The 26,949-nt window shown below is 38.1% G+C and overlaps 1 protein-coding gene across 3 annotated transcripts in view; it reads right to left on the reverse strand.

Annotated features, from left to right (window-relative positions):
• GREB1 (growth regulating estrogen receptor binding 1) overlaps window positions 1-26,949 on the reverse strand; it is a 59,560-nt gene that overhangs the window by 12,614 nt on the left and 19,997 nt on the right. The window contains exons 10-25 of one of the 3 annotated variants that reach the window (XM_086743927.1): window positions 26,226-26,576; window positions 25,387-25,515; window positions 23,805-23,930; window positions 23,246-23,443; window positions 22,975-23,155; window positions 20,963-21,155; window positions 20,224-20,360; window positions 18,618-18,957; window positions 16,997-17,112; window positions 16,077-16,276; window positions 14,893-14,982; window positions 12,160-12,767; window positions 5,745-5,847; window positions 3,242-3,400; window positions 1,657-1,799; window positions 753-914 (exon numbers count right to left, since the gene is read on the reverse strand). In XM_086743927.1, the coding sequence (XP_086600053.1) occupies window positions 753-914; window positions 1,657-1,799; window positions 3,242-3,400; window positions 5,745-5,847; window positions 12,160-12,767; window positions 14,893-14,982; window positions 16,077-16,276; window positions 16,997-17,112; window positions 18,618-18,957; window positions 20,224-20,360; window positions 20,963-21,155; window positions 22,975-23,155; window positions 23,246-23,443; window positions 23,805-23,930; window positions 25,387-25,515; window positions 26,226-26,576 (3,236 nt within the window). Of the gene's footprint in view, window positions 1-752; window positions 915-1,656; window positions 1,800-3,241; window positions 3,401-5,744; window positions 5,848-12,141; window positions 12,774-14,892; window positions 14,983-16,076; window positions 16,277-16,996; window positions 17,113-18,617; window positions 18,958-20,223; window positions 20,361-20,962; window positions 21,156-22,974; window positions 23,156-23,245; window positions 23,444-23,804; window positions 23,931-25,386; window positions 25,516-26,225; window positions 26,577-26,949 lie in introns of all 3 variants that reach the window. The other 2 variants (XM_010128263.2, XM_086743925.1) reach the window with 2 other exon arrangements.

The raw sequence follows: 26,949 nt of genomic DNA on the forward strand, positions 1-26,949 counted from the left end.
CTCCCATTTCAAACTTGAACTGGACATAAAAGCCCAAACTGGAGGATGGTATTGCTTCATTATTGTTTATTGGAAGTAGCTTATTTTCTCCAGGAGAGAAGTGCTACTGCTTACTGCTGTTCTACAAATTGCTTCACTCCAAGCAGTGTGGCCTGAGCAAGGCACAGCTTCACCTTAGACATAGACACTAGGAGTTACCATAAAGGCCAACATCACAGTTTGCATAGCCTGTCAGATGGATGACCTTACAAAGTGTTTCCTACAAGCACGACACGTGATTCTTCAGACAGTCTTGAAGCCATGACAAAGATTCTTTGAAACCCTTATTTTTATATGAAAGCAACTGAGCATTTATGCAGAACAACACAGGATAATCCACTGCCTTCCTCTACAGTAAAAAATTGCTTCCTCTCAGTGACTGTATGATAAACAAAACTATGTCTCTGAGGCTTATTGCTGAAACCATTCTCACTTTGACATCTTAAACCCATAACCAAAGACCTTTTGCCCCAGATAAAAGTGTTTCTACAAAAGGATCAGCCTTGATAATGAGCAAAAGAAACAGCTTATTGGTGGCTTGAAGGTTTTTCTTCATGTCTCCCTTTCCGGGAGAAAATACAGACTTAGTATCAGGACATTCTCATTATCTCCTGACAGCAGGACCAGAAGTGTAAAGAATACTAATTCAACAAAATTTAAAATTGGTAGTGTCTCTCTCCCATATATGACCATAAATAAAATTATCCATCTACCTTATCTGTGACTAGTGGTAGCCTCATGCTTTCCAATTGTCTTCCTGGTTGGCTAAAGACAAAATGATGCTCCTTTGACTTTGGAATGATAAAATGCAGCTGGATCTCTTCTCCCAGCATAGAATAGGAAAAGGCAAATGCATGCAGAGTGGACTCATAAAGCTGGAGATGGGAAAAAATAGGATAATTCTAGTGGTTAGAGTCAAACTACAAAGTCTCCATGTAGTTAATACACTTTTATAATATTACCAAACAATCACTTACTGTATTGCATTAGATTTTTACCTCATGATTCACTAGGTGTTTAGCAATACCCCCTAGGCTAGAGTATACACTCAAAAATACATAAATTAAACTGTTCTCCCTTTTGAAACCATTGTTTCAGCTTCATCTTGCAAATGGTACAATGCTCACAGGCCACTCTCGGCTTTCTAACACATAAAAACCAGTATTTGCATTGCTAATACCTTTTTCCTCACATTCTAATAGGCAGGAAATTGGAGAGTTACTCTGAGTAGAAACAGTCTGTATGCCACATACAGACTACCCTTCGCTGGGCTACTCCAGTATCAGAAGTAGCAGCTTTTGCAGTTACTCAGGTGAAAATGTAAGCAAGTCCTAGTGCGAAAGTTTACTGCGAAAGTGGTTTTAACTGGTAGTGTACATGTAGAGCAGACTACAGCTCATGTAAATGAGGCAAGGATCACTCCTCTGGCATCCCCAAATCTGCAGTCTGGTCAAGGCAGGCAAACCTCAAGAAATAACAAAATCTGTAAGTCAGCTGTTTTTAATACAAACGTATAACTTCTAAGTCAATTCAAATACAGTGAATGTACACAAAACTGTGCTTGGGTTGTGTCTGCTTCTGTTTCTGATCTGCAGAGTAATATCTGGAAATCTTTACCTGGTACCGGGGATTGAAACCCATATACTGATGACACTGCTCACAGTGATGGTAGGTGTTATATGCTGCATACTTGGACAATCTCATCCTAGTTGTTTGACGGTGTGTATACATATCCTCCTGTCTCCTGCTCATTGACCTATCTATTAAAAAAAAAGAAACAACTTAAATGTAACATATATTAAAGGCCAGAACGTGTTGCCTTGTGACAAACTGTTTCTGTCACTGTAATTAGCTTCTGGGAACAATGGCAGTGTTAAATACATGCAAAACAAACTATGAATTCATTCTGAGCTTAGTATGTTTTATAAATTGTTATGGACAGCAAAGTGGACTACAAAGAAGTATCTGCAAAGGATTATTGCATCCCAAGTGCAAGGTCTTGCATTTACCGTTGTTGAACTATATGAGATCCCTGTCAATCCATTTCTCCAGCCTGTCAAGGTCTTTCCAAATAGCAGTGCTACCTTCTTGCATATTGACAGCTCCCCCAACTTGATATTACCCATGAACTTGCTGACATTGCATTCTGTCCCTTTACACAGGTTGTTAACGGCAATCTTAAACAACATTTGCCTCACCACCAGTCTGAGTATTGCTATGCATACCCACCTCTCAGTCAGATTTGGGCCACATTTTGAGTTCAGTGGTCCAGACAATTTCCCACTCGCTTTATAATCCACCTATCCAAACCATCTCTCTCCAATTTTGGGTATACGGATATCAGAGCAGACAGTGACAAAAGCCTTGCTGAAGTCAAAATAAAATCACTGCTCCTCCTTTGGCCATAGTGTCAATCATTTCATCATAAAATGCAATCACTTTTATTAGTCATGATTTGCCTATGATAGATCCATTCTAATTTCTCCCAATCACTTTCCTGTCCTTCGTGCGTCTGGACATGGCTTACAGGAGAGTTTGTTCCATAATTGTTTTGAGGACTAAGGGTAGGCTGACTAGGCTGTAATTACTTCGATCCTCCTTCTGTGCTGTAGAGGAAGGGCACAGCATTTTCCTTTTTCCACCCATCAGGAACATCCACCAATTGTCATTTCCTTTTAAAAATGATAGACAGTAGCCTCACAATGATGTTGGCCATGTCCCTCAGCATGCTTGGATACATCCTGCACAGTCCCATGGACTTGTATATGTCCAGTTGGCTAATGCAGAGGACTAATTCTCACCTCAGTACTGCAGGAATCTAGTTCTGGACATATGCATCTCATGCTTTCCAAACCTAAACCAAAAGCCTAAAAAATAAACCTATGAACACTGTTAAGTACATTAATAACTTTACCCACATAAGTGACTTCCATCTCTACAGAGTAGGACAATGCTACTACATAAAAATATTCAAATACACAAACTTATTGTTTTTAATGAGACACTACCCATATAATATTCCTTAACGTATTTATAACCCTCATATTCTGGTGCTTCATCTAGCAAACTTGAAATCTTTTTTCACTATTACTTACACAAGTGTAATTCTGATAATTTCACTCTGTTTAAAAGTATAAGGCCATTTGCACATAAAAAATAAATACATACATACATACATGTGTATGATTTTTCAAATTCTAACCTTCACTGTTTATAGTCTGAAGCTTTGAGCAAATTAAACTTGCATCTTCATATTTCGGGTCATGGATAGTGTAGTCAAAAGGCATCTTCTTAAATGTCTCCAAATCTGGCCACATATCTCCAGGCTGATGGTAGTACTGATCAGATTCTTCTTTTATGTCTATGATATTATTGAAAAATAAGAATTCATGTAATTACAATTTTTAAAACTCTTTATGTTGCTATAGATGGCTTTGCTATGTTTATTATTCTTGTGCCATTGTTTCTTTCATCCTTCTGAGGAAGCAATATTATTATGCATCAAAAGGTGCACCTTTGAACAAATGTACAGAATCATAGAACAGTTTGCATTGGAAGGGTTGGTCATTTAGCCCGATCCCCCTGCAAAAAGCAGGGACATCTCCAACGAGATCAGATTGCTCAGAGTCCCCTCCAAACTGGCCTTGAATGTTTCCAAGGATGGGGCATCCACTACCTCTCTGGGCAACCTGTTCCAGTGTTCTACCATCCTCAGTGTAAATTTTTTTCCTTATATCCAGTCTGAATCTACCTCCTTCTCGTTTAAAACCATTATCCCTTGACCTATCACAACAGGCCCTACTGAACAGTGTCTCCCCATCTTTCTTGTAGGCCCCCTTGAGGTACTGGAAAGCCACTATAAGGTCACCCCAGAGCCTCCTCTTCTCCAGGCTGAACAGCCCCAACTCTCTCAGCCTGTTCTCATAGGAAAGGTGCTCCAGCCCTCTTATCATCTTTGTGGCCCTCCTCTGGACCCTCTCCAACTGGTCCACATCCTTCTTATGTTGGGGGCTCCAGAACTGGACACAGTACTCCAGGTGGGGTCTTATGAGGGTGGAATAGAGGAGGAGAATCACCTCCCTCGACTTGCTGGCTTCACTTCTCTTGATGAAGCCCAGGATGCAGTTGGCTTTCTGGGCTGCAAGTGCACACTGCCAGCTTATGTTGAGCTTCTCGTCCACCAGCACTCCCAAGTCCTTCTCCTCAGGGCTGCTCTCGATCCATTCTCCGCCCAGCCTGTATTTGTGCCTGGGATTGCCATGACCCATGTGCAGGACCTTGCACTTGGCCTGGTTGAATTTCATGAGGTTTGCACGGGCCCACCTCTCCTGCCTGTCAAGGTCTGGATGGCATCCCTCCCCTCCATCGTGTTGGCAGTACTACACAGCTTGGTGTCATCGGCAAACTTGCTGAGTGTGCCCTCTATCCCACTGTCCATGTCGCCAACAAAGATGTTAAACAGGGCTGGGCCCAATACCAATCTCTGAGGAGCACCACTCATCACCGGTCTCCACCTGGACACTGAGCCGTTGACCACCATTCTCTGGCCATCCAGCGAATTCCTTATCCACCAAGTGGTCCACCCATCAAATTCATGTCTCTCCAGAGAGAGAAAAGGCTGTTGTGAAGGACCATGTCAAATGCCTTGCACAAGTCCAGGCAGATGACATCAGTTGCTTGTCCCTTATCCACCAATGCTGTAACCCTGTCATAGAAGGCCACCAAACTGGTCAGGCACTATTTGCCCATAGTGGAGCCATGTTTGCTGTCACAAATAAACCTCCTTATTTTCCATGTGCCTTAGCATAGCTTCCAGGAGGATCTACTCCATGACTTTGCCAGGCACAGAGGTGAGACTGACTGGCCTTGAGGTATCTCATATCTCAATGCAATTCTGTCTTTAAACCTTTATTATTAATTTAAAAGACCTTTGTAACCTTACGGGAGCAGTTAGTGGGATGATGACAAAAACAATGTCAAGTGTCTGGTAAGGCTAATCTACTTGCATCCAGACATTTGGAATCTTTCCATTGACCACCATATTTGTGAATTCAGTTGAAGAAAGGTATGTTAATCTCACCGAGGAAAAGAAACCCTTTTAAAGCATTAGAAATTGCAGTATGAAGTACAGTGCAGAGTTAAAGTCCCATAAAATATCACCCATATTTTATTATTTAATCCAGCCCTTAATTACTGAGCTTGAGTGGCAAAAATACATCTGGAAACACAGGGGGGTAATGCACTGTAAATAAAGGAAGTTTAGGCTAAAATTAGCTGTTACAGAATAGGAACTGTTTTCCTCCCTCATGTAGTCTTATGTACTTAGAAAATATGACATTGCTCCTCATGGTATAAATCTGCCAGAATGGCACTGAGTCTTTTTACATACTTTACCACAGAAGTTCATTCCAATTCTAAACTCAAAAACAATAGCTGAATATCATTTAATATATATAAATGCTGTTGATCACTTCCCAAGAAAAACAGATGTATGTGGTTTTCTTACTGAAAGGAAGACTAAACACTAAATGATAACTAAAATAATAACGTATTCTTAATATCAGCTGAAGATCAGACAAAAATTTTCTTAAAATATTTCAGCAATGTAAATGAATTGCAAAGGTCAATGGCATAGAACATACAGACAACTACTTCTCAATTTTCTACAGCCTCCAGAAGCAAATATTTTTATATCAGGAACTTACTAATGTTGATCTCTTCTTCATCATAAACATCCACTTCTGTCAGTCTAATCAACATTCGGGACAAAATACTGAGGAACTGCAGATAGGCACCTGTTTTCCCTATCTGTAAATATATAAATTAGAAAATACAAAAGTAATGTTACTTTTTACTGTTACTTTTAATGTTACTTTTCCAAAATAATGTTATTTTTCCACATATCTGGAAACTCCAGCTGCAGTCAAACCGAATATTAATATTCAGCACTTGCTCATCCCTTTATTCATATATTCCTTGGCATAAATGAAATGCTTAAATGCTCCACAGTTTTGTTCTCTCTATGCAGGAACTGAGTTTGGAAAATACATTTTATATCATAGGTCTAATTACAGGCCCACAGTTGAGAATTTTCTCTCGTAATAGTAATGTGGCTAAACTATGGCATGGTCAAATTTCATTATCTGTTGTTCTTAATAAATTAGACTGCATTTTACATAGTTGCTTGTAAGGGTGGAAAAGGGTACCGTCATCCCTGTTGAGGGTCAAATAAGCCTTTCAGATACACATGGTAGACCATGTGTTAGCACACAGCTCTCTATTATCCAAGAATAACACAGAAAAAAAGTTACTTTGAATAGAGGAAATGATAGCATGGACCATAGTCAGCCCATGGACCAGATGTTTCTCACTCACAACCTGGGTTTCTATGTAAAATCCATCGAGGCTAATGAGAATCTTTTTACTGACCCTGGAACAAGATTCTAAATTTGGCTGCAAAAGCTATTGACTGTTAAGTTAAACAAAAACATCTTACCCTCCCACATCTGAAGCAAACCTGATGACACTTTGTTCTCGAAGAAAATACTTTCAGTGTTTTCTTTCAAGTCTGAGATAACCTTTATATGCCCTTATGAAAATATTGTTTCAAAGCACCTCTGATCCTCATTTTATTAAACACAAGGTGGCCTGACAGATTAACCGTTCCCTGATTTCAAACAAATGAGAGACCATTTGTCAAAAGTACACACCTGTTCCCTTGACATCAAGTATCTGTGTGAAAAACTAATCCCTAATCTGTTTGAAGTGTATACTTAGAATTGTGAACAGAACAACAGGCTGAAAACTTTTTCTTTTTCTTTTTGGTAACCGTTCAAAACTTATTCTGTCAAAATCACGTATTTTTCTTTCCCCAGAGGACCAGTCTTCACCAGTGTATCTGGGAGCGAGTAGGCTGCTACTACATGGCACTTGGATGAAAGGTATCAGTTGTCAATTGACTCAAGCATACACAAAGCTGCAGGGTCATGAGTCAAAAATGTTGGACTACAGGACTACAGGACTACAAGTGCTAGTCCCTAACCACTGAACTAAAACATATGCACTCAGGATATTCCATGCATCGTATCTTACCCAGTCTCATGATCTCTTACATTAAAAGTGTCCAATACAATACTGTGAGCTTTACCAACTGTTAGATATTAGCAACACCCTTGGTAAAATGCTGACCGGAACTTGCAGGAATCTCTCCACGTTTTCAGAATGTTTCTCTGTCAGCAGAGAGAACAGGCTGAGCACATAGCAACATTCATATCTGGACTCCATTCACTTGCACATTTGTCTGCATTTGCTGCTGACAAAATGAACTGGTGAAACAGAGAACACCTTTTCCAGGTCATTTTGAGAAGAAGATTTTTTTTTAAAAGAAAATGAGAAAATATTTATTTCTCATTTAAAATCAACATTTACTTCAAAAGGGAAAAACCTTGAACAACTGAATTTACAGCATGGCCAGATAGGTAAATGCACCTTTAAAATTAATTGCCTTGGTTTCTATATGTACCATCTCTAGGCAAAATGGAACTGCCCAGAGTGTCTGTCTTTGTTTGAAAATATTCAATAGCTGTGAATAAACAGAGCTTCCACAGCTCTTCAAAGAATCCTTGCCCTGTCTGTCACCACCCCTCTTTTTGATAGTTTGGGCATTGTAGGTAGCTTCAGGTAGATCCTACATCAGAATATTTAAAACTTTGAAGCATAAAGCCCCATATTTGCTCATCCTCCATCTCTCAATTGCGACAAAATAGATCTACAAATAATTTTTTAACTGGATACATGATTAGGCTTTACACATCTTTAGGGACACCTAGTACAATACCCGTTGATCCTAGCTGGTGACTCTGGGCTTAAGCATGATGTAATACGTTAAAAATGACAAGGACTGGTAGGGAAGTACTCTGAGCAAGGTGTTTTTCTCCATATCCTTTCTCCTCTTTACTCTGCACACAAAGCTGCAAACAGATTAAAAGAATGAAGGAATATGGAACTGGGCTGCACTTTTACGATTCCCAAAACAAAATGTACATGAGGGGTGGTGCCACTACAGATAGCACTGCTTCCCAGAAAGAGGTTCCTCAAATACGTGGCAGTGCCCAGTGCCTTAACAGATAAGGCCCTTGGGGGCCAATATTCACAAATAAGGGAAGTATTACTCTAATTTTTTTCTATCTATCTGAATTTGGAAGACAGAATTCTGATGAACCACACTTGGAAGAAGAAAATCTCAGAAGACTAAGAAATAAAAATCTCAAATCTTGTGAAAACTTATGATGAATAAGGAATTTGAGGCCTGAAAAGATTTAGCATTTTGGTTTCTATTTTCTTTCTTAGTGCACAGGATAATTTGGCCCATAAAAAAACTAAGAATATGTTTACCTTGCAGATCTTCATTCATAAAGAGAGTACCTGTGCTGAGCAAGAGGAAGGAATATGAATTCAAATTCTTCCTGCAGAAAATTCAAGAGGTATGAAGGTATATTTTTTGTGTTAAAGACATACACTACCTAAGAGGAGTGGGAAGCTCTCCACAGATCTTGACCACTGAACTGGACTTGCCATAGACGTCAAAGAGAAGCTGAAAACAAATTGTCTGTCTAAGCATCTGAGAGAGAAATATTCCAGTCAGACAAATTACGTATGCGCCTCCACACTTATTCATGGACATGACATCAAAACTGCTGTTGCAGCAGGTCTAGCAGTAATGAGTTCCCAGTTTTTAACTTGTTCCAGACACTGGACACCAGTACCACCAGAAGTACTTTATTATTCTTACAGGTTGCTACAAAGCATCATCTGATTTCAGTCTTCACATTCGGAGAAATATGGCAAAAAGGTAAATAATTCCATAAGGCTCTTCTATGTTAATTTCCAGGTGAGATATTTTTTCACATACCACGGCAGTGGTTTTCAAACTCTGGTCTGCAAACCAATGGTGATTCATAGAAAACATGCTGATGGCCCACAGATAGTTGTCAAATGGTGCTGATTCTTCTCCTTCTTTCCACTTGCTACATTCTTCTAAAACACAGCTAACAATAGATATATTAAATATTTCTCTAGTATTTTTTTTTACATCAGCTGAATGGTATATAAGTCCACTGTAATCAAATTTTAATAGGAATAAAGGAAAATCAAATAATATGGACAGCAGTTTTCTTCAATAGAAAAGTGTCTTAAGACATGTTTGCTTCATTCCCTGGATGTGGTACCATAGGACTGAGCCACGCTCATGAGCAGCTTCCAGGCTTAAAGAAAATACTAGTTCTAAGTCATAACATCCAGTTAAAAAAAGAAAAGTATAAAATCTTGATTTGCACTTTCCAGAATTTTAAGACTAATGTTTCTAAGAAAAATATTTTAATGAATTTAGGCTTACTTATAGGCATTTTCTTGGGTGCATTAGGGACTAGATTTCTAGTCATAGATATGATAGGTGTTGTTCATGGTGGTGCAGATTTATTCATACTCACTAACCAATGGCTTAACTTCAACGATGTGAGCTAACTTACAGATAAATATATAGATCTGTTCTATACCTATCCAGTTTTTGCTGCATTTCCTAAGACTCTTGTAAAAATAATGCATGTATTGCATTCTAATGTACATAATTGTCCTTGTAAAAATACATCAAGTCTTCTAGCAAAACATTTTGATGAGTCCAGAGTGCAAAATGTCTCTGTGAGAGAAGAGTCAGTGTACTTTATAACTAATTACCTTGACAGTGAGAATTGTAATTTTGATTCACTAATGTGCCTTGTGCCTAATTTTCTTCCTGTGTTGATTTAATATTTTTCATTTTAACCAACAAGTTGTTTCCTGACTTGAATTTTAGTACAGTAATTGCTGCCTGATAAAGAAAGCAACTACTTCCTAATTTTTGAAAAGATAATACTCTAGCAGTCTTATACTTTGGCTGAGATGTTATTAACATTCAGATAGGTGCTGTCTAATAATTGTTTTTATTTCTGCTTATGTCTCTTCATGCATTAAGTCCATCTAAAATATTATTACCAAACATAAATGTGAGTAATCAGGATGTAAAATTATTTCTTTCCAAAAAGAGAAGGGTAATTCTATTTTCTGTATATTTTGTTGTAACTATTCTCTAGAAGAAACACTGCATTGTTATACCTTGTTAAACCAATAAACAATCAATACACTTTTACAGCTCTTTGCTTGGTTTACAGGAGTTTTTAATACTTTGGGAGGTTAAAATAATAAAGGAAGCAAAGCCACTATCTTTTTTCACATACTGAAATTAATATATACCCTTAGATTTTGATACTTAGGAAGAAGAGATGATACTCCTAATTGGATGCATGTGAATTTGTTCTGCATGAAACATAATATATTTTCTGGTATATTCTTCAGAAAGAACTGAGGAATATAAAATGAATAAACATATGAAGAGTGTCCTTTAGGAACTGATCCAACTGTATGACCCAATGCAAGACTAGGAAATAACCTGCATTGTGGAGACAGATGGCAAAGAGATGGAGTTTTAAGTAAAAGAAGTTATATAAATGCTGAAATTCACTGCGGTACAAAGGGTCAACAAGAGTCCTATTCAATATTTGAAAAAAAAATAGATTTGATAGTAAAAAGTGGTGAATACCATTCCATGGAACAGAGTCGATTAATAAATTAGCTGCCTTTTTAATTATAATTAGTTAAATGGCAAGTACCAAGTGTGTGAAGCATCAAAATAGGTGTGTAGTATGCTCTCAGGAATCTCTGAATGACTCTTCTGAGAATCACAGATTTACATTTGTGACCCATAACCAAAGGAATACCAAAGAAATATTTACTTATTGTCTAATCTGAATATTTATTGGGAACAGTATCTTTGTGGGGTTTGATATGTATGAATATAAAATTCTAACAAAATTTGTCACAGCCTGTGTTTTTCTTTGAGATGGAAGTGAACAACATCTCTCTTCCAGAATGTATTCATTTTTATGCTGCAGCTGAGTATGAAATTCAGTTTATTTATCACATAATACCTCAAATTTTGGCAAACATGGACAATTTAGATGAAAGGAATGGATGTGAAAAACTGCTCATTCGAGTACCTTTACGAATTTGCAGGAAGTTCCAATATGAAAAGTCCATTTATGCTCTTCCTACTCTACAGCACCACACATTTGGGTGGAGAATGGAATACAATCATTTAACAAATAGCAGTATGTAGTTTCCTTTTGCAATGGATGGGCATAGAAGAGTGGATCATGTGGCAAGTGAAATCAATAACTATCTTGAGATTAATTCTTGGGGTTGATGTTGCAATAACTGGAAACATGGGTCTTTGTCTTGGTTTGGATTTATGCTTTTTGACTTCTGAGGTTCACAGGACATACATACGCTCTCAAGAGGCATGGTGTCTCTTCCTATCTTGTTGCTTCGTACTTCAGCAGAATATGAGAAGTACAATATTACCTTTAGTATGTAACATGTGCATTGAACTAGGAAATACCTTGCTCAGAGATAAGTGCTAAACATTGTTATAGAATTTATAAGAGAAGGAACTTCTTAGGACTATCTCCATTTCCATATATCTTTTCAAAGTAATTTAAAAACTCTTGCGTCAATTACTCATCTTCTAAATATGGCTCTGCTAATGTTGAACTAGCCTTCTTGCACGTGTTATTTACAACAGCTTCTATTTCTGTCTGCTGTGTGGAGGAAACAGAAAAAAAATAACTTAATTACAAACTCCCAACTGTCTTCAGATTGATCATAAGTGTTTTTGTGAAGACCTTTGATCTTTATTTAAAATGTAAATGCATATTGAACTTTAAAAAACTGAAATTATATGTGAAATCTATCTCTTGAGCAAACTATCTTTTAAAACATTTTAATGGAGAGAGACTGACAAAAAAAATGAACATTGCTGAAACTTCATTGTCTTTGAACTCAGGCCAAGAGTAAAGAAAGGAAGATTATTTTATTAGAAGGGATTAGGAAATAAAATATAAGCAACTTACTCTCCACCAAAAACCCCCTTCAGGTACAAATAATAATAATTAATCTCTTTTTTTCCTGAGATTATGATAAAATTAAACAAAAAAAAATCAATGATAATACCTTGTTCATATTACACACCTGTGGTGGTCCACTCAACAGCAGCCTTCTTGGGTGAAAGGTGTCCATTCTGCCCTCGTTTCTATTGTTGTAGTCCATATGGATTGGCTTGGGAACCGTCCATTGGCGGTAGTATAGAGACTGCTCCGTGCAAGTCATCATCTTACTCATAAGAGGACGAAAAGAACTTGCCCACATAACAGAATGATAAGGCAAGAGGGAAGATGATTTGGGAAGCCCACTGCTGTCCGTAGAAGTAATAATGTCATAAACCAGTTTGGGCAGGAAAACTATGGGAGGCTGTTTTGATGCTTTGGTCATGGAGCATTGAGAGGTCTGTAGGATGGAGTTATGAGTTGGTGCAGAGGAGGAAGAAGAGGAGGAGAAAGGTGAGGAGGATGACGAGGTGATGGAAATTTGGGCACTTTTTATGTTTTGTTTCATATCCAGCTGTTCAGTTACTGTTGGCAAGTGTTTGTTGATTGTTGTTTGTGCCCCCTTGTCTACTTTCTGCTTCTGCCTTTCACAGTTATTTATAGTTTCTTCAGCACTGTTGCTTGGGGCTTGGTGGGGGGATTTTGCTGTATCCCCTGCTGCTATTAAAGGAGGAGATGAGTCACTGCAGAATGCTGTAACTAAAAGAAAATTTATATTTCAACACAATACAACTATCTCTGCTAGTCAATGCCACAGTTAAACAAAACCAAAAAATAATCATTTAGATAGAGTATCCATCAAATGTTGCAATCCCACTCCTGTTCTTGCTTTTACCTTTCTCGTACAGGAAGTTCATAATGGGGCTAGTTTGGAGTCTTCATCTCAATGCAGAAAGTGGCTTTTAAAGTACTGAAATGCATTGGAAAGATGTCAGTGATTGTACTGTCCTCCACGTCCCTCATACATTCCTTACTTAAGGTGTTCATCAGATACTTTCATCACTCAAGAAAAATATAAAGTTACTGAAACTATTGTTTAAGAGAGTGTAAGAAAATAAGTATTCACAGGCTATTACCCCATCAGACTACCAAAATGTCTACACAGACAGACATCTAGAAACAGTCCTCAGCTCTGAGCCAGATCTGATCTGACACTCGTGTCTGCATCACTGCAGCACTTAGTCTGATCTAATAAAACCTGGCTCTCAAGTCTCTGGTGCTGCATAATGCATTAATGCATTAATTCAGCTTTTGGTTAGCTCAGAGCACATACTAAACTCACTAATATAAATATGAATATGTTTGCCTTGAATATGTCATGTAGATATACCCCACAGCTAATTACTGATTTTCTGAAAGTACATTTTTATATAAATTTATATTTTTTTAACCTTATATATTCTAACTATTAAAATTTCTTGAAAGTTTAAGGCATCATTCTAAGAGGTTCTTGAGCATCTTTAATGCTTAGTGAGCTCCAAAGAGGAGACGGAAATACTTCACAGTCTTCAGAGTAGACTGAGACCCGGTTGAGGAATCAGTCTCCGCATGGCAACAGGAATGTCTGTCTGAAGCTGACCATAGATAAAAACAGCTTTCCTCTCATGGTGAAAACAAGTCTTGGTTCTCAAAGAAAACCCCACGTTCTGAACTAACAAAAGTCTGTAGTTTCTCTTGGTCTCTAGAAATAAGATATACTCTAGCTGCATACTTATCTAAGGTAGTTAGTAAAGCGCATTAGCAATAAATACAAAAATATTGCTGGCAGTATAGAATCATAGAATCGCTTACATGGGAAAAGATCTTTAAGATCACCAAGTTTCAAGTAAAACCACTCTGACATCCCCCAAAATACCAGTATCCAAGAGCACGGGGAAAAAAAAAAAAAAAAAAGGAAAAAGGAGCCACAGGCAGGCCACATAGACACTGTGGAATTGATCTGCAGCCCAACTTTAAACAAGAAAAAAACATTTTGAAAATTAAAGTGTTGATGAAGCTTATCCAAATGTTTTCAAGCTTTTTTTCCTTTTGTAACATCCAGTGTGCCTCTAGAAAATAAATCATGCGCCAAATTCGCGTGTCACCATGTTAAAAACTACAATCAGATAAAAAAAGAATTTACTGTCACTGAAAAAAAAAATGTATTTTAAAAAACTGCATGAGATTGAGACTCCTAGGAGGTTATGGTACAATTTATATTCCCCATTTATATTCAACTGTCCTTTTAATACTATCTGCATAAAAAGTGTGCAAAGAAATATATCAGAAAAAAAGAGCTGTAGTAGTTCTCAACATTGCCTCATGCTCTCTACATCAGTTTGCAGATTAAAAAGAAACCAAAGATTTAAAAGATTATCCACCTCCAAGAGCTTTCAAACAGTGCAAACTTAATGAGTAAACATTCCAGAGCAAAAGCAAAAAGGTAAAAATACCAATGAGATTGAATATTTTTTTTTCTCCTGTAGATTCTCAAAGCATTTTTTAAAAATGTGAAGCATGTTTTCTTTTTCAGAAATTGCAATAGCTTCAGTGAACACACTGAGCCACCACAGTACTAGCTTAGGATTCATACCTGAGTGGCACATATTAGAGAAGTGCCTGCACCCCATCTTATGATTATTTTTAAAGCAAGGAAAGATCTTATTTCTTATATTTGAGAACTCTGTTTTTTTTTAAAGTTATCTTTAGTGATCCCCTTAAAATAGGCCTTACCAAAACCTTAGTGATTTATGCCTTTTATTATTTCTCTAATAAGCTGAATAAAAGGTCTCTTTTATGTCCTGAAAGTAACTTAATAGAGATGATCTTAAGGTCTTACTGGAAGCTTTTGAAGAAAGAGATGAAGATGCAGAGTCATGGGAACGAGATCTTTCTCTTTTCATAGGACTTCTCTTTTCTGAAGTAGAACCTGTTTCATGAATGGTAGTAGGGGGAAACAAAAACAAAATATAATTTAAGTAAGCCTGCAAGAAGGCACAGATACATTGTCAAAGTAGGAGAAAAGCACACAAGAGTTTGTGCGAGTTTTGTCCTCACTCTAATACTGTTTTCTGTGTGGAGAGTACCTGTTCCTACCACACAACACCAGATCAGCCTATGGTCTACTCTAACTACGCTGAGCTGCAACAGCTCAGCATAAATCAATGCTGCAGTCAGGAGCTGGTAATTCCTAGTTATGTCTCAACCATGTTTTCTCTTTCTGCCTGTGTCTTACTTTCCTCACTACTCCAGTGTCAAGGAAACTGACAGGCCACAAGCTCTATTTTGTCAGTGTGTTACGAAATTACCTCCTACTCCATACATTACAGCTTTACGGCCAGATCTTTATCTCAGCTTTTGGTGATGAAAATCCATATTTGGACAGCCACCAACGATATTCACTTGAGGTTCATAGCTTAGGCTTCTAAGTTAAAATGCTTGTTCCTGTACAGTTTTAGCATGATAAACAGATACGTAAGAACTGCCAGCAGAAAACTTAGACTGCAAGTCTATCTCAGGTGTTCTGAATTGGACTCTGGAGGAGCATATCGTACTTCATGGACTTCATGCTTCAGGAAAACAGCCTTACAACTTAGACACCTAACAACTTCAGTGCCCATTTGACTCAGATCACATACAACCTTGGCATACTTCAACTAAAAGGACAGAAGTACTCATCACACTCATCACACATATTGTAGACAGTCAAATATGACCTCATGTTATTTCATTCCTCTGTGAAAAGTACATATTTGATTAAGGTAAATATTTTTGACTGCTTGTTCTGCTATCTGTATGCAGCAGCAGAACTGCAGGAGATTTAAATGCTACAGTAGCAACAGTCCCTGGGCAGGGAGGGTGAGAAAACACAGGTTAAATGAGATGAAGCAAAACTGAGGAGCAGAGCTCACTCAGTAAGGCTTACTCCAGAAACCCTCACCAAGTAGATATCCATACAATCCTGCTTTTTCTAATACAACTCAATAATTTTACAGCTTCTTTTATTATCACTACTAATAATACCTTCCGTTGCTATTTCTTCATCTTCATTATCAGTGCTGCTTAGTTTCTCTGCGTCACTTTCTAACACATCATTCACAACTGCTTTCTCTGTGTGAATTTCTGAGCTCACAAAGTATGCTGCCAAACCAAGTTCTTGCTCCAAGGTTGTCCTTACCAAAGAAGATGAATTTATTAAACGTAGGTCACAGTATCTCAGTGATCTAGAGAGAAACAGGAGAGACTAGTATGAAAACTCACTGTAATCTTATTTTTTTTTTTACAAACACAGCCAAAGGGGATTTTTTTCATGATCTGCTTAAACTACAGATGAGATAGAACACAGTTTATCTTTTGTGCTTAATAAGTTTACCACTGTGATGCATACACTTTTATTTTTCTAATCCAGTTATGCAGGTTAATCTAGTGCACTGAACATTAGCATCAGCGTAAGAAAAAGAATAATCCTTTGGGTTCTAAGCTTAACACACAGAATGGGATTCAGTCGAACATACAAAAGCATTTAGTGCCATCTTAATGGCCCCAGGGCATCCTATCTGACTTCCACCTCCCACTGGAGAAGGCACTGATCTCTCCACACATCCTGTAGCACGTGTGTCAGCATCATGCAGATGTCTCAGCTACCCTAAGGTATCTAAAGTAGCTATACTTTTTTTTTTTAACATAGCCTTATTCTCTCCTCTAAATTGGGACAACTCTCATAATATTTTCTGAGCTATTCATATCTTGCTATAAACAGGAGGCTACTATTAGTAATACGGCATTTGTAGTTGTGATATTAAAACCACCAAAAATTGGAAAAGAAACATCTTGACACTGAAATCTGTTTTCTTCTCCCACAAGCAATCACACAGTCAATCTTCAGCCATTTGGTAAACAATGGATAAAAAATTGCCATTGAAAAAAATATTGGATCTTCTTACCGTGGCAAAGACTCCCCTTGTGGATCCATACCACTAAATATCAATATACAAGGCAAACCTTCCAATTCCAAATACGTCTGTGGCCTCCAATCTACATCTTCAATTTTCTGCCAGACCTATATAAGGTAAGAAACATGGTTGGACATATCTGTATAGCACAAATGAAAATACAGAGATAGATGTTTTTATCATCCATTATATGAATCAGTTTGTACAGTGGATGGATGTTCCGCCAAGGGAAGCCAAGAACAGAGCCAATTTCAACATAAGTAGAGTGCACAATTCCTAAAGCATTACAGGTAGCAATCTCCCTTCTGAGGAGATTGGGACAGTATGTTCCAGCCTGAAAAGCCTCCCAGCTTCCCAGCTGCCTAGCACTGAGGCTAGCACATAGACAAGTAGAGTGGATATGGTATAACGGACAGTAAAGCTGAGTAGGAGCTTAGGGGGAGAGTAGAGTACAGAGGGTTGCTTCTTGTGGCAGACAATGTATGGATGTCTGAGTCCAAGGAAGAAAATGAGCTAGGAGTGAGACTTTTTCACCTTAGAGGAATAGGAGAAAGCTAGAAGCATTCAACACACATGCCACTGTCCTTACTGGCTACCCTCTGAAGCCTCCTGCTCTCCCCCAAAGCTGTTAATTTTCCTGATAACTTCATGAGAAGTTTGATAACCAGATCTATTGTCTGACTGTTCAGTATCAGGCTATCCTGCTTTACTTCAACCAATCAGTCCTTTTTGCTGTAAAACTGATCTATAGATACAGAATACATAGTAGGACCAATAATACGACGCAACATTTACCACTATCACCCATGTCAGAGGAGATAACCAGGATCTGATTCAAAACTAACACTGATTTTTCAGAGTAAGTTATGCTTAATTTATAGCAGAATGAGAACAGCATTAGGCCCTGGATCTCAGATGACTTTGTCTAACATATATTGAGTCAGACACAGTGCAGAGTGTACCATATATATATATTACACCATCTTAGAATATAAATACATTTTTGCTTTGGTTATCAGATGGTGGTAATTGTATGAAAAGTAAGGCAGTATCAGAGGTTTTTGTTACATAGATGGCTCAAAACTCTAGAACCAAAGGATACAAATTAATCCATAAACCAATGCATGGTCCAAAAAGCATAAAGTCCTGAGCTGTGAATACTGGGGTGCTCAAGGACCCATAACGAGCATCACTGATTTGGTGCCTTCATGCCACCTGCTGGTGACAAGCATAATATAACTCAATTCGTCACTGACTAAAATCTTTTTGCACTATGATGGCTTTGTGAGAAAATTCTGCTAAAACTGTTACAATTTTATTTGGCTTTTTTTTTTCTTATTGCTCATGATCCCTGTAGATAAAAGCAGATTGGGAGAGTTGCTGCTGGAAGCCAAGTTCCAGCAGTATTAGTTAATACTCCACTGACATATTAACCGGAGGTAGGACAGTAGAGGAGTCATGGATGGTACATCTAAAAGATAAAAGTCATGCTCCTTATGGTAGTTTTTATTTTTACTAGCAAGACTTGCACTTCGGCTCACAACCATAACTCTCACCAGTTAAGTCTCCCCACCCGCCCATCTAATGAAGCTTCCCAGTAAGTGTCAGTTACCTTTAGTTGCTCCACAAAGTGCTTCCCTATTGTGATTCCAGAATTAGGGTTTCCCAAGATTATTTCAAAGTTATCTTCAAGGGCTAGTCTTTCCCTTACATTATAGAGACGTTCATATGCCACTGCAGCCAGTGGAGTACATGGAATTCTCAACACTACCATGAGACCATGACCACTAGGACATTGTCTTGAAGAATTGATTAGGTTTTGGGTGATTTCCAGAGTTTCAACTGAGGTGTAATTCTTCATCTGAGAAAGACCACACACTGCCATCATAGCTGCAGAGTAGTGTTGTATGAGAACAAAAGTCCTTATAACTGCACTGTGTAATCTGGGGAACCTGAAACAGATAGTGAATTAAATAGTGAAATATTAAAAGCTAAATTGAAAAAGCTATGTTTTACAAAATACAGCAAATACAGGATTTTCTCTTGCACAGAATCCTTCATATCTATTATAAACAGAATCTCACCAAATTGCAGTTGGATAGTCTTTGCAAGACACCATTTCACAACTGGAACTTACGTTGTCTCTTCATTTCTTGGTAAAGATTTACTAAGCAAGTATCCAGTAAAGTTACCTCATTTCAAGTTACCAAGACTTTACCACTGATACAAAATTTATCAGAGAATATTTGTTAATGCACTCAGTAATACCATCAATCAAAATGAATGCACTTGTCAATGAGAACAGTACTCTTCATGATGTGTTATTCTTAGGGGTTTTTTTTCTGTGGTTTTCTTACTGAAGCCATGAATCAACTCACTCTTGTTTCCAAGGGAACTGAATATGTAGGCATCACCCAATGAGCACTCCAAATTCCCAAGCCCCTTGTCTCATTTCCCAGTCTATGGAAGGGAGAGACATGGATATGCAACAGAAATGAAACCCAGATGCACAGTATAAAGAGGAACTACGGCTTGCACAGAGAAGTGCCTGATATGTGTGATCAGAGCTCCGTAACACCCTGTGGCAAGCCTCAGCAGTTAAGTGTGGATGTGCTCAGTCTCCCAGTCAGCAATCTAAACACACAAGATTCTACCTGTCCCATCTCATTCGTCTTACAGACCCCAAAGAGTTCATCCACAGCTGCAAGTATGCACATAACTTGTCACTAAACTTTTGCAGTGATTCTACACTCACTCCACAGGGACCAAGGAAAATTGTGTCGTATGTCAAGCTCTGATGATATGTCTACTTCTCTTTGTGGTCCAAGTGCAGTATATACAAATTACGTACATCAGAATCAGCCAGGGTCAGCAAGTGATAACATTGGACAAAAGTAATAACCCATTTGGTATTACATGATGATGCAATTTTAGATTATTATAATATAGACATGGCTACTGGTCACAACCAAGAACACACTCTAAATTGGGCTAAACAGTGTGCATGTTCATAGTAAGAGGCAGCCTAGACGGATTAGATTACCAGCCAAATATATACAAAAAAAGATGGAAGGAGAAAATAATAACAAGTTAAACGCCCTTGCATACATAGCTGATTTGTGGGATGGTGACAAAAAAAAACCCCCAACAGCTAGTAACTCAGGTCCTTAGAACACACCTCCTAAATTTCCTCTGTTAAATGAATGAGTACACTGTACCTCTTTCCTAAAGCCATGACCATTGCTTCAAAAGAGCTGTCATACCGAAGCAATGGAATACTGTGTCCAGAGAGAGTGGACTCAATGAATTCTGACAGTCCAAAGTATTTCTTGTTTTCATGGTATAAATCCACACCCTAAAACAAAAGAAGCAATAAAAATTTAAAGGTAAAGTCTATCAGTTATTAATTTACAATGGATTCATTATTGGTATCTGATATATTTACAATCATGTTCTTTAATAAACATACATATATTCAGACATATCAAAACAAGGAAAGAAGGAAAAATAATTTTTTTTTTGAGAGAAAAGAAGTTTGACTCAATTTTTCTCTGTTTCTGTCTTCCCATTTCCGTCCACATATATACAATAGAACATTTATGTATGGAATAAATATGCACACAAATGAAGAAAATCCATGTATGTCCATGTATTTATGCAGTAATGCACTAGAAACAGATTTTTAGATGGTTTCCATTTATGTAGCTCAAAGACTTTTTAGCAGAGCTACTACAGTTTATAGAATATATAAAGAGAATAAAGAAAAAAAAAAAAACAAGAAATGACAGGATAAGCAAAGGGAAAAAGAACTTGCCACAGACTGAACAACGAAATAGATGCCATGCAAAATTTACTCTTGTTCACAAAAATCATGGGGCCTCCACAGTTTCACCAAGTATGTAAATGTAAAATAACTTATGAAAAGCTCACAAAAGCACCTTGAAATATCCATCTTACATTGCTGTATGAAGAAGGCCAGTGGATCTCATTGTAAGGGCTGATATGAGTATGCTGTGTCTGCAGCGCATAGGGGAAGGAAGTCACATGGAGGGTCACAATATTTGGTGCCTCTTTCACCTCCCTGCAGTTCAACAGTCTATCCACCAGTCCTGTAGACAGTTCTGTTTGAGGATAAAGGCTATGCATAGCACTGCAAAAAAGAAACCCAAAACTCTCCAAAGTGATCAGCACAAGGGAGCAATTGTGTCAGCGGAATAGCTTTAATCTGGATGTGAAATCGAAGTTAAACACCTACATGGAACTTAGGACTCTATTCTTTACCTTGCTTTTGTGCCATAGAAGGATGGGAAAAGAAATGCAAATTATTTCACTGCAGTTGAACATTTCTGTAAGTCTGATAAGCTCCCTAGCTAGCAAATTACCAGTCCCTTACAGCTACCAGAATATGAGAGACGAAGGATGAAAGGAAGCTGGTGTTTTGGAAGTTATCAACAGACACACAATAGTAACTTTGGCCAGATTGTTAGTGTTGCTTTTAAGAAAATATAACTCATGCCTACAAAAATCAAGATAGAAAATGACAGACAGTGAGTCAGTATGACAGAAAAGCAGAGGGAAACTACTTGTGGCAGAGCTATTATCAAAGGAAAGAATAACTATTGTTAGGGCAAATGTCAGTATCATGGAACACTTACAGCCAATTCCTTGCTCCAGTGTAAAACTTCAGTCCAAATTCATGCTATTTAATTTTCAGCATTTACCTGCAGTGACTAACTTACAAGCCTAGTCACTGCAAGCTCCATCTTGCAGAGAGAGATAAGTAACTCCAGAAATCGTTGTGTCCACCCATGACCTAGGTCAGCCCTCACAGATGCCCATGTCTCTGTTGTGTCTATGTGGGCAATTCCAGGAAATTACACTCCTGTTTTAGGCACCTCATTTAATTGACTTAGGTGGCATGAATCCTGCTGTGCAGAATAGTCACTTAAATATTTGTCACTTACATGTCTTCATTAGATAAGAGGAAAAAATGTCTGAGTTAAGCAGCAATAGAGGTACTTCCCTACCACTCAAGAATATTACATGAGCCTTAAAGGCTGCCACAGCTCTAATAGGTCATGTAAGTTCCTAAGATACAGAGGAGTTGAAAAGGAAACCCTCACATGCAAAAATAAAGTTTGGGTGAAAATCATCATTCTTAACCAGTGCGAAAGACAAGACCTTGTCCTTTCATTCACAAGCAACACAGCAGTTCTTGGTTTCAGAAACACTACAGTGCTCCCAAAGTTGGAATATGTTGGTGTTTCTGGAATTCAGTATGTTCTCCAAGCTCCCTAGTGCCTCAGGAGCCAGAGAGAAAAAAGCAGTCCAACTTCTCAGCAGGCAGACTATTGAGAAGCCAAGGAAACAGGGCTCTGTGAGGGAAGCAATGAGTTATGCAAGTGAGCTGATGAGGAACTTGGTAAACGTTGGACAGAAACCTCCCTACTTCCTCAAGAAGTCTACCTGTAGCCACAGAAGCTTTCAATTCTTACAAATCAGTGATTTTGAACATAAAAAAACAAACATTGTACTGGAAGATTTCCAATCAGTTAAAAAGATAAGCAGCAGTCTTGGCTCACTAGTTGTCTACTCACTGTGGAGGGCTTATGCATGTTTTACAGCCCAGGGGACACTGACAGAGGATAATGAGGTCTGCGTAGTTTCATAGGAAGCTTTCCCTTGAACAAATGACAGCCAGCCAAAAAAAAACAATACCTGTGCCTGAAAGACGGTAAGAATGGTGAGCAAGGAAAGCTGCAATGTTCCACTGAGGCATAATATAATAAGCAGGATAAAAATAAGTCATGAAGAACCTTAAAAGAAAACACGTTTATTCAGCTCATGGGAAGAAAGAGTTAGCAGAAAGATGCAAACAAAGATGAAGGAAGGGATAAATCAGAAAGCTGATCTTGAGATCTAATGCAAACAATAACAGTTTATCTGAAAACAAGTTACAGTTTTCTTACCTCATTAGATCCCAGTGTGCATGATCATGGATCAGGACAAACAGTGTATGTGGATTCTGCATAGAGTTTTGTAAAAAGACCTTGAATTTAATCTGGGCTTCTGCATCTAGTTTCATAACATACTGTTCCACCCTCTGCTTTGTAAGATGTTCTTTTTCTAATCCAAGTTCTAATAAAATACCTAAAGAAATGGAACAAATGTCAGTATTTCCAGATACAAATGCATTCAACAATTTCCTGTATGTTTAAAATAAAGCTAACTAATGAGCACCTGAGTGCCAGAGATGACACAAAGTCTGCTGATAAGTCACTTCGGAGGGTGGAACGCAAATCAAGAAATCAATTTTCTCAAAAGAACCCAAATCAAGATTTTGAGTGCTGGAGTCAGCAATTGAGCAAATATGAGACAGCAACTTCTGAGCCACTGCTAGCTGGAATGGACGAATCTGATGTCGTTCAATCTCATAACCTGGAAAAAGGCAAAATTCTGTTTAGATATATGCCCAAAGCCTAATGCAAAGCAAAATGATAGAGCACGGCAAAGAATGACTGATCTACTCATTAAGGTACTTTGCTTATGAACAGGAGTTCCAGTTTATGAAAATCTATATGGAATATGCAAAGAAATCTTTCTGCATTTGGGCATTTTGGTCCTATACGTCCCTTAAATGTCTGCGAGCTGAATATCCCAAGACATGAGTTGCTGTTTTCCTCAGGATCTTTAATGCTGAGAGCCTAGGACTCCACTCAGATGGATCTAACTGCACACCTAGAGACCAGTCTCAAGCACCCTACTCTTGTTACCTCTTTAGAAAATCCTCCTTACTTACTTGTACATGCAGCTGCTCCAGTTCCATTCAGTGCTGTCGGTTTATTCACTGAAGCAGAAAGTGATGAAGAAATGTGCCCTTGGTTTTCCTGATAAAATTTCTCCAGCAGAAGATCAATGTCACCCTCTATCAAATTGAAGGGATAGTGGAATAAACATCAATGTTAATAAGAGCTGCATTTCATACTGATTTTGATTTGGCTTATTGGCTGTTGTATACAGGAACCCTCTTTTTATTTTCTACTGCATCTGTTTTTACAGCATATCACTAATAAAATACAAATCAGGTCAGCGAGTGACAGACCAACTCTGCAGAGCAGTGGCTAGGACATTTATGGAGGATGGTAGAAAACAGGCCTCAAGGCCTGGCACAAATCAGCAGCAACAAAGGCATGAAACTGGCTTAGTTTATGTTCAGACCACAGAGCTATACTGTTCTCTAATAAGGATTACAAGAAGCTTTGGAAAATCTGATAAATATTTTTAAATCTTTAACATTTTTGAGAGACAGAAAGAAAAATAATTCCCTATTAAGCTGAAATTGCTACATGCAATGCTGAAGCAAGCAAGATATGTTTTATTGACCTATGCATATCTGTAAATATATCCTATTCTATTCAGCAGGGGCCCTGCTTACAGATGAAAGCCATGCAGAGAATACAGTATGCCTGTCCTGAGTATTTAGTATTTTCCCAGCAGTTGAAAAGATGTTTGAACATGTCTGCGCTGAGCTCAGAAAGGCAGGGTCTGCCCTGTGAAGTGCAATCCAGTGGATATAGGTGACAACCGTTTTTAGGATGCTCATTTACTTGTTCTGCTCAAACAACAGCAATAGCAAAAGTGATTTTGAGAACCATACTTTGAAGATATTAAGAGCAGAAACACTAATGTAACTACATGATGGTTTGATGAAAAGGAGTTCCTCTTGACGGAGCACTCAAAATATCACAACACATCCAGAAGGATTCTTGTGACCTAATACAGATTTACTGACATGACGTGAATGCAAAGGGGACTGTGACATCCCATTAACACTGACAAATATGCTACATTTGCTTGAGTTGTGTGATACAGTTTAACTTTCCATGTGGCTGGATCTATCCCCAGATAATCCTGCCTGTAGTGATCCTCAGCACACTCATTTGAAAAACAATCCAGTAGCCTTGGCTCTCTGCAATTTTCCTCTCTTTCCCATGCATCATGATCAGGTTCACAGCACGGCAAGCTGAAAGGACAAATCCTTCCTTTGATAAAATAACTCTGTTCTATCATGGTCTAAACAAATTCTGTGCTTCGGGAAAAAGAATTTATACACCCATATGGATGGACTTGCATAATATATGGATGGATTTGCACAGCTAAGAATAATGTGTGTAGGTATTTGCTGGCATATTTTTATGAAACTGAGGGATTTTAGAAACTCACACTTTAAGGAAGAATTTCAATTCAAACGTACTTTCATAACATTTTTTATATATTACTAACAATGTCTTACTTCTCGAAAGGTACTGAGCACAGCTATTTTCTCTGACTTAAAAGTTTCAGGGACCTGGAAACATGCTTCTTTATAACCTCTTAGGTACCTGGGCAGAGTGTGCTAAAGAAGGACCCCAGAGTTTCCACTTTCCCTGTGACCAGCTGATAGTTAACTTCTTTTTGGTAGTCTGAAGGAGTGAGCATGCTCTCAGACAGAACTCTTGCCTGATACTTTCCTAAAAGACAAAAAAAAAGTAATTTTGAAAGCACTTCAAATTGAAGTAAAAATGTTCTAAGCCGTAATAAAAATACTACTCAGCTAAATGGATACCACACACACAAAAATGGCAGAGATTAGTCTTTTCTCTCTCCTATACATGTAAGCACCAGACACCTGTAAGTTAGATTCACTTTTTATAATTCTTTGTGTTTCTTTCCCTTTTTAGGAAATATTTGTTGATGCAGTATATAAAAAGAGCATCTAAATAGTTAAAGGAATTGTCAGTTATCTTACATGCATAATGAATCATTGAATGGCTATTCAAATAATTTATTTAATTATCAGCATAGCCCTCAACAGGTTGTCAAAGGGAATGACATTCAAAGACCGTCTTTTAGAAGCTAAGAAAATGTTTGGTCCTCTGCTTGCAGTAATATCCCAGTCACACAGAGCAGGAGAGCTTTATGCACGACATGTGCTGTAACTCACCAGCATTTGTTTGTGGTAGTGTTGGCTGGAGCGCCCTGGTGAGAAAACGGGTAACACAGGCATAATGTGATTTGCTGGGGAAAGACTTAACTGTGCAGCATCAACCTGGGTTCATCAAAACCCGTTATTTGTTGGTCAGAGCTCTGCATTGTGGAGCAGCTTATTGAAACTCCAACCAAACTCCTCAGAGCATTGAATTACTCTCTTTTGCCTGGAGGCACATCCTTAGGATCTCACCTGTTATCACAATGCAGGAATCAATGGCTCGATTTCTACTGGCACATATGATCACCACATAGTTTGTCTTTATTAGTTTTCCTTCAATGAGCAGTTTAAACATTTCTGAAAGCCCTTCAGCCAGAGAGTAGCTGCACTCAATGATATGCACACTATCATTACAGGAGCTGGCTGCGAGGCCTGCCAGCCAGGGGAGCTGGGCTGAAGTCACCGGTGCGATCTGGCTGGGCACTTGAGGAAAGGTCTGTGGAACAGCCTGTTGGTACTGACGGATTTCAGACAGGTGTGATTCCCGCCATGAACGCATGAATATTTGTTCCAAATCCTCAATCAAAGGCACCTGGTCTGAGGCTAAAAAAAATTAAAAGGAACATATTATTATTAAACAATTAACAAAATTGTTGACTTAAAACCATTTTTTTTTTCAAAATATGTGCTTTTGTAGAGATTATAATGTTTCAGATTTATGCATGCATGAGTCTATTGCCTTTAGCAGATGTGAATAAAATTTTTCATTTTGAAGTGCCTTTGTGATACTCAAGTAAAGCTGCCCTAATTGGAATCTGAGTATCAGTAATTAGAAATATTTAAGAGGTTGAATGCTGCCTATCTCAGCATAATCCTAATTCTAAACCTCAGACTATATGCAAGAGCACTGAATTACAGCTCTTTTCATTTTTTAATTTTTAGTTGCTGAGGTCGCAGATTATAGTATGAACTTTGG

This window comes from Chlamydotis macqueenii, chromosome 3, assembly GCF_036417535.1.
Source record: "Chlamydotis macqueenii isolate bChlMac1 chromosome 3, bChlMac1.mat, whole genome shotgun sequence".
Classification (NCBI taxonomy): domain Eukaryota; kingdom Metazoa; phylum Chordata; class Aves; order Otidiformes; family Otididae; genus Chlamydotis; species Chlamydotis macqueenii.